General features: G+C 42.5%; 1 protein-coding gene across 5 annotated transcripts in view; it reads right to left on the bottom strand.

The window, feature by feature from the left end:
- The window catches only part of Ptp69D (Protein tyrosine phosphatase 69D), a 107,777-nt gene that overhangs the window by 37,607 nt on the left and 48,442 nt on the right, over positions 1-21,728 (bottom strand). For 4 of the 5 annotated variants that reach the window (XR_011229127.1, XR_011229126.1, XR_011229125.1 and 1 more), the window contains exons 13-20: positions 19,621-19,880; positions 18,975-19,227; positions 16,334-16,486; positions 8,043-8,187; positions 7,497-7,701; positions 6,880-7,068; positions 4,576-4,768; positions 2,197-2,332 (exon numbers count right to left, since the gene is read on the bottom strand). Coding sequence is in view for 2 of the 5 variants with exons in the window: in XM_045741117.2 (XP_045597073.1) it covers positions 2,197-2,332; positions 4,576-4,768; positions 6,880-7,068; positions 7,497-7,701; positions 8,043-8,187; positions 16,334-16,486; positions 18,975-19,227; positions 19,621-19,880 (1,534 nt within the window). In the remaining 3 variants the exon portion in view is untranslated. The remainder of the gene's footprint in view (positions 1-2,196; positions 2,333-4,575; positions 4,769-6,879; positions 7,069-7,496; positions 7,702-8,042; positions 8,188-16,333; positions 16,487-18,974; positions 19,228-19,620; positions 19,881-21,728) is intronic. The other variant, XM_045741118.2, reaches the window with a different exon arrangement.

The raw sequence follows: 21,728 nt of genomic DNA on the forward strand, positions 1-21,728 counted from the left end.
TAATTATGTAATAACAAATAAATAAGTTTCCTAAAAGCAATGTGCACAGGCTGAAGTTTCCTTAAAAAATATTGTGAGTTTTTTCCTCCTGGCGGCCTACGTAACGTGCTATAGCTGCCCCACCCCAAGTGGACCTGTCCAACACTGGTCAACCCATGTGCGTCCATCCCTCGTGTTATACACAGTGCTACGCCATTAGTGAAATATTTTTTTAAATAACTTTTTTATTTTCATAGTAACTTTGAACATTTTTGGCCAAGACTATGTCTGGTAGCAGCATCAATCGTTCTGGAGGTGTTAAGAGGAAGAAAGTTTGTCCTAACAATTAAAAACAAGTTACTGTTATACACCTCAACCAGTGCGGAGTCACAGTGCTGTGCAATTAGTGAAATATTTTTTTAAATAACTTTTTTATTTTCATAGTAACTTTAAACATTTTTGGCCAAGACTATGTCTGGTAGCAGCATCAATCGTTCTGGAGGTGATAAGAGGAAGAAGGTTGTCCTAGCAATTAAAGACAAGTTACGTGTTGTTCAACCAGTGAGGTGTCACAGGCAGCCAAATGCCTTCAACAAGTGAGGCGCCACAGGCAAGCCAAGCATCTTCAACAAGTGAGGCGCAAGCAAGCGTCTTCAACAAGTGAGGCGCAAGCAAGCGTCTTCAACAAGTGAGGCGCCACAGGCAAGCCAAGCACCTTAAACAAGTGAGGCGCAAGCAAGCGTCTTCAACAAGTGAGGCGTTACAGGCAAGCCAAGCACTTTCAACAAGTGAGGTGCCACAGGCAAGCCAAGTGCCTTCAGCAAGTGAGGTGCCACAGGCAAGCCAAGTGCCTTCAGCAAGTGAGGCGCCACAGGCAAGCCCAGCACCTTCAACAAGTGAGGCGCCACAGGCAAGCCAAGTGCCTTCAGCAAGTGAGGTGCCACAGGCAAGCCAAGTGCCTTCAACAAGTGAGGCGTTACAGGCAAGCCAAGCGCCTTCAACAAGTAAGGTGCCACAGGCAATCCAAGTGCCTTCAGCAAGTGAGGCGCCACAGGCAAGCCAAGTGCCTTCAGCAAGTGAGGCGCCACAGGCAAGCCAAGTGCCTTCAACAAGTGAGGCGTTACAGGCAAGCCAAGCGCCTTCAACAAGTGAGGTGCCACAGGCAAGCCAAGTGCCTTCAGCAAGTGAGGTGCCACAGGCAAGCCAAGTGCCTTCAGCAAGTGAGGTGCCACAGGCAAGCCAAGTGCCTTCAGCAAGTGAGGTGCCACAGGCAAGCCAAGTGCCTTCAGCAAGTGAGGTGCCACAGGCAAGCCAAGTGCCTTCAGCAAGTGAGGTGCCACAGGCAAGCCAAGTGCCTTCAGCAAGTGAGGTGCCACAGGCAAGCCAAGTGCCTTCAGCAAGTGAGGCGCCACAGGCAAGCCAAGCGCCTTCAACGAGTGAGGCGCCACAGGCAAACCAAGCACCTTCAACAAGTGAGGCGCAAGCAAGCGCCTTCAACAAGAGAGACGTCACAGGCAAGCCAAATGCCTTCAACAAGTAAGACTTCACAGGCAAGCCAAGCGCTTTCAACAAGTGAGGTGCAAGCAAGCGCCTTTAACAAATGAGGCGTCACAGGCAAGCCAAGCGCCTTCAACAAGTGAGGGCATGCAAGCGCTTCAACAAGTGAGGCACAAGCCAAGCACCTTCAACAAGTGAGGCCTCACAGGCAGCCCAAATGCCTTCAACCAGTGAGGCTTCAGCAGCTGGCAGTCAAAACTAACTTAGCTTAATGAACTGTACAGTAATTTTAAGTGCTAATTTTAGTGTTGTGTTAGTATAGGTTACGTAAATTGTTAAGAATTCTTAACTTCAAGGTGTGTGGCATCAATCAAGAAGACGAACACCAACAAGGTAAGTTGAGGTTTCTAGTTGAATATTTAATAATTATATGTGGCAAGGCAATTAAAATTATGTTGTTTGTAGTATAAAAATAGTTGGAAATGGTCACTTTTGGACACGTAAGTGAAAAAGTACCATTATCCGAAAAATGTGATAATCCGACTGGGGGGTCCTTTCCCATATAGTCCAGATGATCGAGTGGAGACAGTACTTGACTTTTGGCGCACAGGGAGAATGTCCCAATAAACAAGGGGTATCACAGTGGTTAAAGGGTTAATATGAAGATACGTGCAAAAATTGTTTAATTTTTAAAAATATTAAAAAAGCTTTCAAACTTACTAAAGACTGTACAAGGAAGTTTCTTTGGTGTCGAAGGTCACAGATAAGGTTAAAGATGGATGCCTGGCCTTCTTCGTCCAGCTCCATCACCAGAGAATCAAGGGCAACTAAGGTTCCTGTCCGTCCGACACCAGCACTGAAGGTATGTAATGGTTAAAAATTGCAGAGTATACCCCTGTACTTGACACATAATTCTCTTTACTGAAAAAGTAATGCACAACAATGACAAATATAGTAAAAATATCCTTGCCATCCTATGAATAAAACATATTATCTGTGCAAATTAATATTACATTACTCCAGAAAAGTACAGCACATAATTCTATGACATTACTATATTATATATACATTACTGTATGTGAGGTATAGAGTAAATGTTTGTAATTAACCTTATACCATTATCCTGAAACAATAAATAAAAGAATGTACGGCAAATAATAACAAACAATAAATGACAAATAATATATGAATCACAGTAAGAAATATCTAAAGGCCTAGGTACAAGTTATTAATTTAAAAAGTAAAAGTGTGAGAAAGGTGCTCCATCCACGTAACAAGTCAGCGATTTGGCAGACTTACCCAAGACCAGCACCTTAATGTTCTTTTTCATACAATAGATGCCATTCAACTTTCTAGCCAGCAGCAACAGGAACCTTAACTAGCCTATAGTGCTAGGTGTCTACTTGCAAATTAGTAAGCACTTTGTAGACCATGACCAGAGGTTGACTCAGTCAACACAGAGGGTCAATAACAAAGACACTGCACACACAAGGGTTAAAGAAAAAACATCAAGTAGGGTGCTGGAGGTAATATGGGTGTTCACCAGTGTCAAAAATAAACTGCAAGACACCCAGAAAAGTGCAAGCAGCAGCAACAAGCTGCTGCTTGCACTTTTGGTATTCATTGCAACCCAGCTAGCAACAATAAATGAGGTAAACAACCTCATGTAGCATATACACTGACCCACCACACCAAACAAATCTTCAGATGGAAAACCGAGGTTTGAGAAACTGCGTATATGACTATCAAACACTGAATCCTGTACAATTTACATACATACACAAATTATTTACCAAACATTGTTTGGCAACCAAGTAAATAATCTCCAGACTTGAAAGGGTCACTTGAAAAAAAAATTTCCCATGGGAGGATTGGAAACCTCAATGAAGAGGATTCAGGTGGGGCACTGTCTAAGCTGACAGCTGCAATCAGGGGCACCCTGAATAAAAGTGATGGCAACAGGAGGTAACAAGGGGACACACAAAGTAAACAGTATTCTTGCTCATGAAACAGAATAAGCATAGGCCATAATGCTGGACAAGTTCAAGGAATCTGTTATAGTTTCTATGAAACAATTGGTCACTGCAGGAACACTTTGCAACAGTACTATGAGTGTCTCGGCAGCCTTGTGTGTGAGGTGGACTCTTCACTTGGATGGTTGTGGTTGATACCTGGTTGATGGGGTTTTGGGAGTTCTTCTACTCCCCAAGCCCGGCCTGAGGCCAGGCTTGACTTGAGAGTGTTTGGTCCACCAGGCTGTTGCTTGGAGAGGCTCACAGGCCCACATACCCACCACAGCCAGATTGGTCCAGCACTCCTTGGAGGAAACAATCTAGTTTCTTCTTGAAGATGTCCACGGTTTTATTCTGGACAGTATTCTGTCCAGAATTCTGTATTTTTCTTTATTTCCTGAATTGCTTTCTGTTCTAACTGCCTTTGTTCAGTCTGATATGAGTGTTTCAATTTCTGCTCGATTTCTTCAATCTCATTTTTTAAATTATTCCTTCTTTGTAGGGAAAGTCGTGTCTGCTTAAGCATTTCCGTTATTTTTTTCCTTCTTTTATAGTGTCGTCTGCGACACTAAAACTTAACACACTTAACTACACTTAAACCCCCACCAGGCGGTGGACCGTGCTCCTCTTTGCCACCACCTGGTGGCAAAGAGGAGGGGGGAAAGGGGGGGAAATTTGATGTATTAATAAGTGTATTGTCAGAGTTTTGTTTTGATAATTTGAGAGTTTGCCTCATTATTGGCTTCATCTTTGATTCCCATAATGCATTCCATCCCAGAGAGAAAGGGAATTGGAGAGATTTGCAAGGGTCCTTGTTCCCAGGGGTAGAGCATCTCAAAGGAGCCTGTCCTGCTACTGAGGATGGTGGCCAGATATATTCATAGGCAGCACACCACAGATGCAATGAGGTCTAGATCACTCCAAGATGTAATGATCAGCAGATCCAGGAACACCAGTGTTACAAAGCCACACTGCTACAATGTATACTTGCCTTTTTCTGAAGACATTCATTTAATATAAATCCAAGTATTTGCTCTTAAACTATAAAGATTATTCTGCTTTGATTGCCATATATATATATACCAACCTGCAGTGTATGAGGAGTGGTCCCTGGTCGTGAGAATATGCCTCGTTGATGCGGCGGAGGAAAGAGAGCACACCTGTGGGGTGTTCAGGAGCAACAAAGTCTTTCCACAATAAATAGTGGTACTGACGAACTTCGTGGGTGTGCTGATCCTCCCCTTCACCCCATTCTGCTCTCAAAGTCCGAACCATGAAATCTGCAAATATCAAAATACAAATCTACTGTATTTGTTAAAAACAAATGCAGCACTTCTTACACAAAACAAACATTTAATATTCAGTAGCTAGGGCATTTCCGATACTTAAATTCTATTAATTAAAGATGCAAAAGATGCAAAAAATTAGTTAGTTAGTAACAGTTGATTGATTGACAGTTGAGAGGCGGGCCAAAAGAGCAGAGCTACACCCTCGCAAGCACAACGAGGTGAATACCATCCTATATTTCAATACATTAACATTGTTTACATCACCACCACTGCCTTGTATCCCACTTTCAGGATACGGAGGTGGTATCAGCCCAAAGGAAAAAGCTTGTCTACTCACCATTCACACTATGTAACCTCAAGGAAAGACTATCACCATCACACTGTATGATTTCTACAGTGCATTTCATGAATTGCTTACCCATCACTGATTATGGGGAATATAATCGAGGTATTCATATACAGTGTGCTTATTACACCTCTTTGTAGTTCAAAGTTCCATTCCAGATTTGTAATTAAAGTTGTGGATGTTAAGTGGCTTCGACAACTTTTCTTTCCATGTGTTCTACTTTCCAACTATCCAAATATATTACCCTGAGTACTTATAAATGTCATCCAGCCTTATCCTCGACAATATTACACATGCTGTTCATACTCACTCCCTGCTGCCTGACACACTCACACTTTTGCTTCCTCACACACACACACACTCACCTTTGCTTCCTCATACACTCATTCCCTGCTTCCTCACACATTCACTCCCTGCTTCCTCACAACACTCACTGCTCCCTTCCTCACAACATTCAGTTCCCCTTTCACTGTAGCCAAATTTTTCAGTATCTTCAAAGGTTTACTTTTCATATATTCCTTCCAGGGAAATAGATATGGTGGAAGCTGGATATGCAAATGAGTGGAAGAAATGCAAGGCTTGACTGGACCAGCCCTTAGCTTGAGGAACTACTAACAACTTATTTAGTACGCATTATTCATTTTGTCTGTCACATACGATAAGAATGATTACTGGCAAACTATGAGGTGCCCAAATGATTTTCATTCCTTTGAATTTTGTGGCAGCACGCTAAAACACCCATGCGGCAACCACATGGTTGAGTATTGTACAAAAGGGTGGTTGGGTATTGTCGAGTCGAACACAAGACTTTTCGACAGCTTATGTTCCAATTGTCAAAACTGTATATATATCGTGTGGTTAGGATGTATTAACTTTTGATTATGCAGTGTTAGCCTCATTTGGGTTAAATTAGGGTTGTATGGGTAAAATTAGGTTTGAGTTAGATTAGGTAGGCTTTAAAATATGCTGGTGAACCGTTGTGTGTATGACGTGACGTGTTCAATACGCTAGTGCTCTCTAGAGTGGAATACTGCACAATGACAGCCCCTTTCAAAGCTGGAGAAATTGCTGACATGAAGAGCGTGCAGAGATCCTTTACTGCTAGAATGTACTCAGTAAAACATCTAAACTATTGGGACCAACTAAAGAGCCTAAATCTGTATTCTCTTGAGCGCAGGCGGGAGAGATACATAATTTACACGTGGAAAATAGTAGAGGAGCTGGTCCCAAATCTGCACACAGAAATAACATCACACAAGACCAGAAGGCATGGCAAGATGTGCAGAATACCCCCGTTGAAAAGCAGAGGTGCAACAGGTACTCTTGAGAGAGAACTCTACCAACATCAGAGGCCCGAGACTGTTCAACACGCTTCCCACTACACATAAGGGGCATAATTGGCCTACCCCTTATAGTGTTCAAGAGAGAGCTCAATAAGCACCTCAAAAGGATACCTGATCAATCAGGCTATGATTCATACATCAGGCTGTGAGCAGCCACGTCCAACAGCCTGGTTCGACCAGTCCAACAACGAGGAGGCCTAGTCGACGACCAGGCCGCGGGGACGCTAAGCCCCGAAAATACCTCAAAGTAACCTCAAGGTAACCTCAAGGTAAGGTACCCTATGGAGACCCCCGCTGCCTCAGTCAACATGTTTTCACACTTAGACTAGCCAGTGCTGGGCTTTCTTTGACTTTATCGAGGAAATTACCATTAACAATGGATGACAGGAGGGGGGGGGCCCATTATGACTTACCTGAGTAAGCCTTTTCCTTGACAAGATAAACAGTGATGTTACCGAATGTCTTGGGCTGGCCCGCTTCAGGCCAATACTTTACACACTTTATCTTGCCCGTTTCTTCTAAGTTTGTGAGCATAACGCACACACCGCACCCTTGCTCAACTATCATCCTCCAGAAGTCATCCACTGTTGTGTCCATTGGTCCTAAAAAAAAAAAAAAAAATTAGAATTTATATGAAGAAAATGTTAAAATGCTGTGGAGTTATTTTAAGACTGTAATACCATAGGAAAGCTACTGTAGCAGTTTAACAACAAAAAAGGAAAATTGAATACAATATGCATTACATTTTCTGGATGCATCTGTGTGTCATCCAGTACAGTTAAGTAATTATTATGATGATACAGCTCTGTGTTATCTGCTGCATTTAGTTAATTGTAATTATGACACACTTGTGTGTCATCCACCACATTTAGCAAATTGTTTTGTTGATGTATGGATGAGTCATCCTTTACACATAGCTCAATAATAAACATGACAGATTAATTCACTTCTAAGACCAAAAATACCAGGCTATTCATAAGGTTATAATAAATACTTCACCATATTTCATACACACAGATATCCTACTTACCCTGAGCACAGACAAACTTCTTGCGTTCCTTGTAACCCAAAACATAGTTGGCGTTGATGTAATCTGACCCAACAGCTCCATTCAGTTGCGTTAACTTTACTCTCGTTTGGTCGTAAGCTTTGATATCCGGATAGCGATTCTTGGGAGCATTTTCTATGAGGTCTGAGGCCCGGCTTGTTCGATCATAAAACTTCTCAGGGAGTGCCTACAAAAATTAAATTACATGATATACTAACCATTAACATTACAAAATGGTAAGAGGAACATTATGCACATAAAATATCCCCTTAGTATAAACAAATTTATGTTTGAATAAATGGTTTTTGAGTGTGTATTTCTTTAGCTTCGTGGAGCTCACTCTAGCTGGATGATATCCTCCAGTGCTCCCCAGTACCAATACCATGCAGCAGGAACATTTAAAAGGTTCCCTGTGGTATCTTTACCTGTTGTCCTGCCTCAATGCATCATTTATTTCCTCAATGCCAGCAAAATCATATCTTATGGATTAACCAAGTGGGATAGCTCAGAAAGCTAATTATAACCTACCTCGTATTCACGTCTGAATCCAAGTTCTGAATCTTTGAGTTTATCGATATATTGTGGAACAAGCTCATCTCGAGGAACTGGTTTCACATCTACTGCTGGCTGGGACATAAGCGTGTGAGATCGTCGCAGCGAACGAAAGATCCTTCTGAAAATAAATTTTTTATGACGGATTTTTTCATAAATGTACTACAAAACATACCGCGGAAATTATACCTTTAATCTATTCACAAACTAATATGATATTTCTAACTGCAAGAGTTGTAGCGAGTAAATTTGTTCTCGGGGTTTCTTAATCATAATTCCATACATTTGAGCAAATTAACAACATTCATTACATGCAGATGAAGAGTCACAATAACATGGCTGAAGATATGAAGACTTTATCACACACCAGAAGATGAGGAGACGACGACGTTTAGATCCATCCAGGACCATTGTCAACATGATAATGGTCCAGGACGGACTCAAATGTCCGTCATTGTCTGATGTGTGGTTTAGTCTTCATTCATTACATGTATACTGTACTTCCTTACTCCTCTCACTCCATACCTCACTCCTCTAAGCCTCTCCTTCACTTGTCTCATGCAATCCCTTTGTTAAACATTCTATATTATATTATATATATATATATATATCAACAAGTAACTAACTCCAAAAACACATGAACTGAAATGAAAGTGACAATGTTTCAATTCATCCTGGATTCTTGTTGCGACTTGGTAAGGGTCCAGGATGGGCTGAAATGTTGTCACTTTTGTTTGATTTCATTTCAAGTGTGGGTTGGATTATGTATTCTATACCTAAACATCAATGGCCATAACAATGGGGTGAACAAAGCACCGACGAGCCCCCCTAACATGTACTCCCAATAAACATTGACCTGGGCTGAAAAGCATCTTCTACATAGCAAGAACAATTACCAGTAATTCTTGTTGTCTGAGACAGGAAGCCTGTACAGTACTTAGGCCTATGGCAGTCCCACCCTTTATGCCAATTACTGACCTTGCCCAGGATGCAACCCACGCCCGTTGTCTAATTTCCAGGTATGGATATATTTACTGCTGGGTGAACAGAGGCATTAGGTGAAAGGAAACATGCCCAACGAGTGATCCCAGGTCCTTCAATTGTTATCCAAGGATGCAAACTACTGTGCTACAGGACCCGGTGTTCACTGCGCTACAGGACCTGGTGTTCACTGCACTACAGGACCTGGTGTTCACTGCATTACAGGACCTGGTGTTCACTGCACTACATGACCTGGTGTTCACTGCACTACAGGACCTGGTGTTCACTGCACTACAGGACCTGGTGTTCACTGCACTACAGGACCTGGTGTTCACTGCATTACAGGACCTGGTGTTCACTGCACTACAGGACCTGGTGTTCACTGCACTACAGGACCTGATGTTCACTGCACTACAGGACCTGGTGTTCACTGCACTACAGGAGTCAAGTGAGGGTCAACATCTCCATTTCCTCTTAATATTATTTACCACACACCCCAACTTAAGACACTCCACACTTACTCTCTGAGCACTATCATCTACGATGCCTCAATAACATCATCACATCCAGACAATCTCTCTGGTGTACCCACATCAAATTCTTTTCACTGTTTCCCATCTCATTCACAATTATCCTCAACATAGGCAAAGAGAAACACTGGGAACAATTACTCTCAGATCACTCACTCAACCTTACACAAAAGGTAAAAATGCAAGAAATTAGTAGTTAGGAGAGATTTATTAAAAGAGGACATAGACCAGAGCTAAGTTGAATAAAGCCAAAACATTAAATAATGCAAGGAGCCCCCCAAAAAATCTTTGACATAATAGTAATATTGCAAATACCAAAGAAGTTGTGCAAAAAAAGATTATTGCAAAAAAGTAATAAGCCTATTTAATGTAAGTAAATGCTGCATACAAGTTAATAAATACTTTATACATAGATGGAGTAACCTTCAAAATTGCTAGAATCAGGGTACTGGCAGCCAAAATTAAACTAGAGAAAAAATACTAAATGAGGCAATATTTATAAGGCAGGAAGGAACTATGAGGAGAAAGTACTATGCCATTACAACTATACAGCACTTAGAAGGGGTTTTTATAAGGATCTGGGATGGGACGAGAAAAAGGAATGGACCCCAATCACTTGGACGGTCGGGAATTAAACGCCGACTTGCATTGGCAATACTTATAAACGGCCACACAGTGTGGAGAAGGCAAGGCCTAGGCCTGGCTACAAAAGAACCATCAAAATAAACAACAAGTAATCAATAGGTAAACAATGTTGGATGGAATAGTAATTTTTAACAAAAGGTCATTCAAGAGCCAGAGATGTAGTACTCCAAAACCCACATATTACAAGAAAAGTTATAACAGTGAAGTCTAACAAAGAAAATAAATAGTATTACTAGCAAAATGGAGAAATTGCAGGTAGAGTTGATGAGTTTACTCACTAATATAATGGGTTTACTAAAGAAAATAAACCCAGAGAAAAATATAACTCTAATAGTAGATTTTAACTTTGAAACTATAAAATGCCAGGTATATGAAGCAAGGTTAAAATAGGCTCTTCAGCTTTTAAATCTGATGACCAGGAGCACTTCAGTCCCAATCTGCAAGACAACCACAACGTGGAAAGGAAACGCACCAATTATTTTAAAAGTAGAATGCATTAGAAAAGTTTTCAGAATCTACTATTTGACTCTTTATGAAAGAGGAATCGTGTGCTACTGGAAGCCCTCAACTGCGCAGCTATTGAGAAGTTCAACATCGAGAGCCATGTTATGGGACCTGGTGTCTATTAATTAAAGAGAGAGAGAGAAAAGTAGTGTGAGAAACTGATTTGTCCACTGTATTATTTCCAGTGGTGACGGCGCTGCCGGCGCCTCGATTATTTGTGAATACCTGTTTGTAAACTTCCAGCTATGTTTTAACTTTTGTAGTCACTAAGTTACTTTATAATACATAGCCAGTAGGATTATTAAGTTATGTGATATTTAAGTTATAAGTGGCAAATGCTGACTGGAAGTACAGGACGGCTGCAGTGCGATAGTTTTTTTTTGGGTAAATACTGTCAGGGGGCAAGAGAGAGGGGTTTAATTGGTGCCAAGTCTGGCTAGGGGAAGGTGCTGCACTTTGAGCTGCACCTTGAATTATCAGTAAGTCCTGATCATTCACTGTTGCCACCGTTTCAAATTATTATTTGTATTACTATTTAACATGCTACTCACAGATCACTCTAGTTCATATAGAGTGCTCTGTGAGAGGATCTGGAGGGAGTGATGACCAGACCACACACTAGAAGGTGAAGGGACGACGACATTTCGGTCCGTCCTGGACCATTCTCAAGTCGATTGTCGACTTGAGAATGGTCCAGGACGTACCGAAACGTCGTCGTTCCTTCGCCTTCTAGTGTGTGGTCTGGTCATCTGGAGGGAGTGTTGTATCGGTGTTTTTGATTCGGCTATAACGGTTTGGTTTCCATTGGGCTTGATTGCTTGTCTAGTATTTGCTTATGTGAGTGCATGCTCTTATTACATGAGGGGAGTATAGGAGAGTAGAGTAACTTCTGTCAATCAGAACTTCTGTTATGAGTGTGGGTGTGTGGAGGAAGTGAAATAAATTGTTAACGGTTAAAACCTTTTCACTTATCCAGTGGGGCCTGACTAGATTGTCATTATATCCGTATACAACAGGTTTTCTGTTTTTATTGTGATCGATCACTGGGGGGCCAGGCTGGCAACGGCCAGGTTGTGGACTCATTTCCAGTAAGTTACCCTGGGAGAGCCCAGCCCACGAGTTTAGGGTGAGCATACATGTGACAAATTCATGGCATTTAACCCTAAATATTTATATTGAACCACCTCCCCACTGTAACAGGGCACCTGATTTTAAGAACTTAGTGGCAACAAATTCACATGTGGAGATTTGAGCAGTGTGAGGGTAAATGTACTTCAGTACGACACTGATGATTTTTACTCTAGTGCTCGTGAGTTCGAGGCTCTAGTGGTGTAAGTGAATGAAATAACAAAGGATGTAAAATGGGAGAATTACATAGAACTTGTTTGCAATGGAGAAGAATGAATTATATCAGTACCTTAAACATACCACTCTCAATCTTACTGAGATATTACCTGCTATTAAATTACTATGTGGAAGACAGGGGGGAAACAAAGGATCTTTAAAAATGCTATTGCAAAATAATTTTGGAATAGAATCTAATTAGATTTTGAAGCTCATATACGGCAAACTAAATGAAAATGATAAAAACAAAGAATAAACAATGATAGCAAAAATGTTGGTGACAAGAAGAAATGTATGAAACGATAAATGAAAAGCTTAAAGATATATTTATTTTGGGTGAGAAACTTATGCACCGAACTTGGAATTAAAACAAACAAGATGGGATCAGCAGTTTTAACAAGATTGGAAGAGAAGAAACTACTCTTAAGAGATGCACAGGAATAAAACTGAAGGATCAGATGGAATAGCACCATCGAACATTTACAGCATACCGCATATAGTGTTAATAATACAGAATGATGCAGAAGACTGATGGAGAATACATTAACTTTTTAATTAGTCTTCCTAAAAAACCAGCGTTGACTGTAATGAAACGCCATTTTCCGGGTGAGTCCCGGAGGCTCCCCCGGAGCTATCCAGGCTGGTATGTATTATATTAGCTTTCTGGCATCAATGTGAATGGAGTTCTTGCCTACCAGGGACCATGAGCCAGAACCTGGCCCCCTCAGAGAGGCGTGAGGAGCAATTACCTATAGAAACCCCCATATGTGTTTCGGAGCATTCTATGCCTGCCATCGACCGGGTCTGGCACCCAGAAAGGTAGGTGCCCCAAAACAAGCCTCTATTCTGGTGAAACCATTGCTAGTGAAAGCCGAACAAGTGGACAGAACTCCCCAAATGAAAATTAGCAAACGAGCATGACGTCATCACTTTGCTGGATCGCTGTCTGTGCAACCCCCCCCCCCCACTCCTCGGGTTCGGGAAAGGGGAGCACCAGATCCTCGCACCGGCGATCCAACTGGCAGTTCTTAGGCTGGATGTCAAAAACATGTGAAAACACTGCCCACCGGAGGGACGGAGGGATGCTAGAGAGCCTCCGGGGTTCACCCAGAAAATGGCATTTCATTACATTCATAGCTGGTTTTCTGGGGGTAGCCCCGTCGGCTACCCGGAGCTAACTACCCAAAGACAAGGAAAAATACAGGGACTTACCTGGAAGGTGGTCAGTCCTCACTCCTCAACACAAAGTTGAGACAACTGGGCGCAACCACCAGCCCAATGCAACGCAGACCTTACTAGGTCCAGGGACACTGACAAGGTAGCGAGTGACCAGGACCCTGTTTGACCTCCAAAAACCCCATGCCCGAATGTCAACCCAAGACATGTTACCAAAGACGGCAGCCAAGGCAGCAAACTTACGAACATCGTGGGCACAAGGATAGACTGCAGGCTGGCTAGACTTAATAACCCTGCGGACGACCTAGTAGACCCTAGCCCACGAACAGAGAAGGAGGGAAACCGGGTCAACCCAAAGAGCATCCCCGGCCACCGAAGCTGTGGCGCACAAATAAAGGCGGAGAGCAGCAACCGGACACAACACATGATGCACCCCCGACCTGACCAACCAAGCATCAACAACCCAAGGACCCCTCCAGAAAGCAGCAGTTCTTTGCCAGAATAGAAGGAGACGGCTGCAACTGAACAAACCAACCACCAGGACTGGAAGAGCAGAAACCCCTGCGCCGGAGGAGAGCATGAAGCTCTCCAACCCGACCCCCACAGGCCAATGCCAACAGGAAAAAAGGGCCTTAGAAAAACAATCCCGAACTGAATGGACCACTACAAACCGAGGAGAGAGAAAAGAGAGAACCCGGCCCAAAGACCAAGATGGCTGGGACATACCATAGTCCATAGGAACCAAGACGGGACATACCATAGTCCCTGTGTGGACTTCCAACCATACGGGTGTTTCTATAGGCCATTGCTCCTCGTGCCTCTCTGAGGTGGGGGGGGCAGATTCTGGCTCGTGGTTCCCGATAGGCAAGAACTCCATGCACATTGACTGATGCCAGAAAGCTAATATATCCATATCAGCCTGGATAGCTCCAGGGAGTCGACAGAGCTCGCCCCCAGAAACACTACAAATACAGTCACAAGAGGAGATCTATCATCGCTAAGTCACTAATGTGGTCCGGCAAAGATAAGTACTTACTTTAATTATGTTGTGGACTTCAATTATTTGCCAAAAGGGCAAGGGTGATTCAGGTAGTGTGGACATGTTCACATGTGATGCAAAAGGTTAAGAAAATGCCCAAACTACAAGAAACATGAAAATGGAGATATAAAAATCACAAATCAAATTGAAAAATGATACAATAAAACAGACAATAAAGTTTTAAAATCAGAATTAACCAAAACGAGACAAAACAGTTGTAAACTTCTTTAAAAGATAAACAGAAAGCTAACAAGAAGAATATATTTACTAAGAGAATGATAGATGGCAGGAATTTTTTTTGGCGCTAAAATCACCAGAAGGTTGAAAGTCATTTATGGTAAAATATATGAAGACAGGTCATCACAAGCAGGAATTCTGAAAGAAGAAATGTTAAGAGTGCAGAGAAGTGGCAAGAGGGGTTCCACAGGGGGGCTCCTGCCTTGGGCACCTACTGTTCTCGATGTACGTAAACAATGTACACAAGATGCTAAGCTCCTATATGTCAATATTTACAAATTATGTCAAGCTAATGAGAAAAGCAAATACAGTACTGATGAGGATTGTAGACTGCCGCAGGAAGACCCAAACACCCTGCAGGAGTGGGTAGATAAGTCTTAGCAAACATAAATCAATAAGAATAGGAATAAGGAACAGGAGACCAGAGAAGCGTTAGAGAACAGAAGGGAAGAAGTTACATGAATCGGAATAATAAGTGCCTGACTCTGGATGTAATACAAACTTTAATGTCAGGGGCACAGAAATAAAATAAAATTAACAGCTTATGTGAAACAGCCAAACATACTAGACCAGTCCCGGTACATGTGGCCCAGGCAAGGAGCCCCAACTGTGTCAAACACAAGATACCTTACACAAGAAATAAAACAAAAGTGCTCAGTCTGACACAATGACACAGTGGACAGGAACACTATCCCAGGTGGAGAGATAAAATGAAGAGGCACAGGTACAACGTGAACAAAAATCAATAGTATTTATTTTGTAAGTGTAAATTTTATTTGCCCTAAGGCCACCTCCATACACAACTTTAAGAGCAGGTATGAATGAACACTTGAGAATTAAAGAAGAATTAACTAATTAATAATCCAATATTCAAAACATTACACACAGCCAACATTAAGACAAGTATCCAGCACTTGTAAGGAACTCTCATCTTGAAGAGGTACAAAGTTCAAGGTGGTCCAAAGATTTGTCATAAGGTTAATTCCAGAGACAAGGAACCTGGGACATAAGAACTGGCTAATGAAACTTAACCTAATATAGCTGAAGAAGAGCCAGAGAAAACATGACATAGTACAAGATTCTGAGAGACAGAGTGAACAATAACAATCTGTAACCCAAACTACACACAAGATATGAAATAAAAATGACAAAGTTTTGGCCCATTCTGGACCCTTATCTAGTCCTGACATAGGAGGAGTGGGATGGTAGAGAATCCAGGCCAGACCAAAAGTTGTCACTTTCATTTCATTTCATGTGTGGGTTGGGTTGCTTGTTTCAGCCATGTTATTGTATCTTATTCTCTGCAATAAAACTCTGTTTTGCCCAAAAACAGAATGACAGGGTGCCAAAGGAACCTGGATGCAGAGATGAACCATAAGTAAAAACTCTCTTAATATATGTATAGTAAACAAATGGATTAATCAAGAAGAGGCAGTAGTACAGACCAGCACCAAACCCATCTTTAAAAGCAGATACTGTATTACTAAGCAATGGAAGGTCAGCTGTAATTGACCCACACTACAGATAGCTAAGAGGCACGATCCAGGACCTAGATCTCTCCTCCCAGCAAAACAAGCACGAACTGGTAAGTGTAAACTCACAGCAACTGTGTGAGAAAATTTGCAAGAATTAGATCAAGAAATGATCTTAATTAAGAGTGATTATACAGCAGATGAAAACCCATCACCGGAAAAAAATATACAAATGCCACAGTCAGAGAATCCTATGCGATACTGGCGAATATTAGGATAGCTGCTACGTATATGGATGGAGCAAAGCTACAAATAGTATTCACAACATATATATTCGACCTAAATTGGAATATGCAGCTGGAGTACGGCGTTCCATAGGGATGTGGCGACCCCACCATCTTCTGTAGCTCCTCCCCACCAACAGCATAATCGGCCTCGGATCTGGGGCCCGTGCTTGCCCCGGCCACAGAAAGCAAAGGCAGGCTCGTATGGCTGTGTGGAATGTGAGAGGAACACATAAGGGATGAAAGAAGCTAGAAGTGAAAAGTTTTAAAGACAATAAAGTTTCATGTGTCAGGTTTATGTAACAAGCTGAGAGGAAGTGAGAATGAAGAGAGGACGTGAGAATGAAGAGCGGAAGTAAGAACAGAGAGTAAGAATGGAGATAGAAAGTGAGAATGAAGAGTGATAAATATTATGAAACAAAAATAAAAGAGTAATGAGGGAAACTATCTATTAATAACAGACGAGTAATAGTGAGTGACGAATGACTTCCCGAGGCACACTTCTCGAACACGTACTGCACTTCATAGTACGTGTCGGGTCATGGGAGGCTGTTGGATCTATATACTCTGTCACGACAAAAGTTAAATTAAAAACAAAAAGAAAGGATGCTTTAGTGGGTGTTTTAGTGAGACTGTTTGGTACCAATCAATTGGAAGATATGCATACTAATGACGGACGATTTGAATATTAAGTCTGGGTAGTCCTAAGAATGATGAAATGGGTCTGTATGATATCCAAAATATAAACTAAATTATGTGTAATAAAGATGAATTATGATTTTTCTAGGACAAATTTTCTGCACAATGATATATACATAATTACAGCACTGTATACTGTACCTGGTATAGCACGAAAGAGGTAGGTCAAAATTAGGTTTTGATGGAACGTGAAAAGTTCCTTTCTGACTAAGATATTCAGATGCTTCCTAAGCCAAGATCCCTGAAGGTCCCAGGGGAGGGAGTCATGATGGGGTACAGTGGCACTCTGCACTGGAGCAATAACGATCTTATCAAATGACTTATTGTGACTTACTCTCTGCATATATATGAGTGAGTCTGGGAGGATATAAATAGGAACTGCCCCATATGAGCCAATAGCAGATGCCTCGTACAGATCAATAGGAGCTGCCTCGCATGGACCAATAGGAGCTGCCTCGTATGGACCAATAGGAGCTGCCTCATATGGACCAATAGGAGCTGCCTCGTATAGACCAATAGGAGCTGCCTCGTATGGACCAATAGGAGCTGCTTCGTATGGACCAATAGAAGCTGCCTTATAAGGGATAATAGGCGCTACCCCGTATGGGATAATAAGAGCTGCCTCGTATGAGCCAACAGGCCATTCATGCAGATCAGCAAATGATTGTACAAGAGTATCTAGCAAAGTGGAGAAAGTTATATAAGACAAAATGAATAAGAGGCAGTCTTTTACAGGTGAGGGACTAAACAATGAGGGAACATTGGTGGAAGTAAGAGAGACAGATGAGCTGGAGAAATATAAGGAAATACTCATTTGTAGTACGAGTTTTAAACAAGCAGAGTAAAACCGACTCTGAGGTGATGGAAACAATCACCATTTACCATTTCAGAAGCAAGTATGACTTACTACTTGTACATCGAAAAGAATAAATGCACCAGGTACATTAACTATGAGGCAGGACTATAGAGCTAGATATTGCTTTTAATACACACCAAGGTAAACCCAAATGAGCAGAGCTGTAGCCAGGACCTCTGCTCCAGACCACAAAATGATGAAGAAATCGGGGTGCTAAAGCTCGAGTTCTCAACATATCTTAACCAAAACATATCTACCCCTAAGAGATGCAAGGACAAGAATAATCTGTGATTGAAACAAACTAGAAAAGACAAAGCTACAAACCACTCAGCCAAGACGTGACACAAGTGTAACAAAAGGAATTGTGCTCTACACTTGAGTGATGAAGAGACTAAATATACGTAAACACTTGAGCCCAGCACATATGTCCTCGTCCCACAACTAAGTAACAAACAGCTGTGACTGTAAAGCTGCTCTTAAGTTGGGAATATCACAACAGGTCCATAATCCAGCCAGAACAGAGAATATTATTTAGTGAGTAAGTTGGGACCTGCAAAAAACTGTGTATACCGTACCATACGTGTGAACAAGAAGTGTCCACTTAAAGCATAAGCTTGCAGGACAACAAAAACATGAGTTTCTAAGAATAAACAAATCACAGAATTGATGTTTTTTGGTGTTTGCCTGACCTGTATGGAGGAACCAGTTGGGAAGAACATTATGTGCCCCAGTCAGGGTGCTCTATTTACATGTCAGTGCTGCCAACTAGTGATTAATGAGCGCGACTTCGGAGTCCTAGTAATGACAAAAAAAAATTAAAATGATTTTGAGTTCGTATGAGACCCATCTAGAGGTTATTCCAATATAGACTGGGTTTCTGGTGTCTTCCTTGAACAGGTATGACCCATTAGGGATGCTTGAATAGATTCCTCCTGTGCCAGTGTGGTATGTCAATGTGTCTTGTCTATGTGCTGATCCTGTCCAAGGCACAAGCTGGACCTTGCCTAGGGAACCAAGTGGTATATAACTTTGAAAAAGAAAACGGCAACAGTGAATAATAAAAACCTTGATTACTCAACGCCTACTAAATAGTGATACCATATACTCTAAACAAATCAACCTGAAAAATCCAGTATCTTACCCAAGAGAACCAGACAGACTCTCTGCAACCTCTTCCTCTTCCAGATGCTTATTTCGTCTTCGGTAAAAACATAGAAGGGTGCACAGTCCAATACTGAGCAGGAGGAGAAATGTGAAGAGTCCCGTAGCGACATAAATAATTTGCATCTCGGATATACGAGTGGGGGGCCCCGTGTCCACCACATCCTCAATAGGCTGAACCACAGGGAAGTATTCACTAAATGCCGTCAGCAATTTTCCATCCTCCGATTGTACTAAAATGAACAAACAAAATTACAGTAAAATTTTAGAGGTGCATTTCTGTAGTTGAAAACTTAGTTAAAGCTACTGTGCCACCCTAGTTTTAAATCCTTAAACAAAAACATTTTGCCATTTTTTAGTGAAAAGGCGGGTGGATTGTTTGGGTGGAGTCTTCTTTTATTTGTATGTTTTGACAAATTTACTTTTCCATGTTATTTGGGTTCAAATCTGCTAAATTACATGTTTTATAATTTGCCCTAATAAAATGCAGTAATTATTACAACTATAAGTGAAAATAATGGAAACTGGACGTACCGCGAGGGTTGGAAACCAATCATCTCATGCGAGTATTAAAACACTATTTCTAGTATCAAATTACTAGACTTGGAGCAGAATACATGTCTCACCTGACATTACTATGAAGCCCGTGTAATTGGATTCCATTGATAGGAGACCATCTACTACAGGTGGCGCAACTTGAAGAGACAGCAGAGAACGCCTGTTTCCTCGGGTGGCGGGAACGACGGCAGTCTGTCCCGGAGTGCCACGAAATGCTGCCATTTCGCCTCCTGGGTTTATTTCCCCCAAGCACGAAGAACAGCCTCCAGACCAGTTACCCACAACTTTTCCATCGCCCAGGAGTAGGTACTTATCCTTTATGTTCCACCTGAAAGATTAATACCAATATATTTATAAATTGTTTTGGCTTACAGTCATCTTTTAAAATATACTGCACCTTCTCCCTTTAATCTTTATAGAATCTGCCACAAATTGTCTACACTTACACAATTTTAAAACTTTCAGGATATAAAAGGTAACCCAAAGAACTTTTGTGTATATATATATATATATGAAATGATAACCATTGGTCAATTAATTTTCTAGTGTTGTAGAGTGCAATATCTTTATTTAACTACAGTAGCTTTGGAGAGCTACTGAGGAGGCCTTTCCAGAAATATACCATTGAATGTAATACAATATGTATTTCTGGTGGGGCTCTCAGTGGCTCCCCATCACTGTTGTGTTCCTCCTTCCCCATGCATTGTGGGGTTCTCCTCCTTCCCCATGCATTGTGAGGTTCTTCTCCTTCCCCATGCATTGTGGGGTTCTTCTCCTTCCCCATGCATTGTGAGGTTCTCCTCCTTCCCCATGCATTGTGGGGTTCTCCTCCTTCCCCATGCATTGTGGGGTTCTCCTCCTTCCCCATGCATTGTGGGGTTCTCCTCCTTCCCCATGCATTGTGGGGTTCTCCTCCTTCCCCATGCATTGTGGGGTTCTCCTCCTTCCCCATGCATTGTGGGGTTCTCCTCCTTCCCCATGCATTGTGGGGTTCTCCTCCTTCCCCGTGCATTGTGGGGTTCTCCTCCTTCCCCATGCATTGTGGGGTTCTCCTCCTTCCCCATGCATTGTGGGGTTCTCCTCCTTCCCCATGCATTGTGAGGTTCTCCTCCTTCCCCATGCATTGTGAGGTTCTCTTCCTTCCCCATGCATTGTGAGGTTCTCTTCCTTCCCCATGCATTGTGAGGTTCTCCTCCTTCCCCATGCATTGTGAGGTTCTCTTCCTTCCCCATGCATTGTGAGGTTCTCCTTCCCCATGCATTGTGAGGTTCTCTTCCTTCCCCATGCATTGTGGGGTTCTCTTCCTTCACCATGCATTGTGGGGTTCTCTTCCTTCCCCATGCATTGTGGGGTTCTTCTCCTTCCCCCATGCATTGTGGGGTTCTTCTCCTTCCCCATGCATTGTGGGGTTATTCTCCTTCCCCATACATTGTGAGGTTATTCTCCTTCCCCATGCATTGTGGGGTTATTCTCCTTCACCATGCATTGTGGGGTTCTCTTCCTTCCCCATGCATTGTGGGGTTCTCTTCCTTCCCCATGCATTGTGGGGTTCTCCTCCTTCCCCATGCATTGTGGGGTTCTTCTCCTTCCCCATGCATTGTGGGGTTCTTCTCCTTCCCCATGCATTGTGGGGTTCTCTTCCTTCCCCATGCATTGTGGGGTTCTCCTCCTTCCCCATGCATTGTGGGGTTCTTCTCCTTCCCCATTCATTGTGGGGTTCTCCACTGGACAGTTCAAGACTGAGTGTGCCTTGAGCTGTGGGTGCTGTCATCTAGGTTATCTTCTTGAGGTTATCTTGAGATGATTTCGGGGCTTTAGTGTCCCCACGGCCCGGTCCTCGACCAGGCTTCCCCCCCCAGAAAGCAGCCCGTGACAGCTGACTAACACCCAGGCACCTATTTCACTGCTAGGTAACAGGGGCATGGGGTGAAAGAAACTCTACCCATTGTTTCTTGCCGGCGCCCAGGATTGAACCTGGGACCACAGGATCACAAGTCCAGCATGCTGTCCGCTCGGCTGACCGGCTCCCTAGGGGCCGAGTCGGCCGTCTAGGGACGAGTTGCTGTAGCTAAGAAATCTTCTCAATCCGGTAATGGTTTTGGAATTGATCTCCACTTCCCAGGTTCCTGTCACCCGATAGAGAGCATCAGATTCTGGTCCAGGCTCCCTGTATGCA

The sequence above is a fragment of the Procambarus clarkii genome, chromosome 19, assembly GCF_040958095.1.
Source record: "Procambarus clarkii isolate CNS0578487 chromosome 19, FALCON_Pclarkii_2.0, whole genome shotgun sequence".
NCBI classification, from domain to species: domain Eukaryota; kingdom Metazoa; phylum Arthropoda; class Malacostraca; order Decapoda; family Cambaridae; genus Procambarus; species Procambarus clarkii.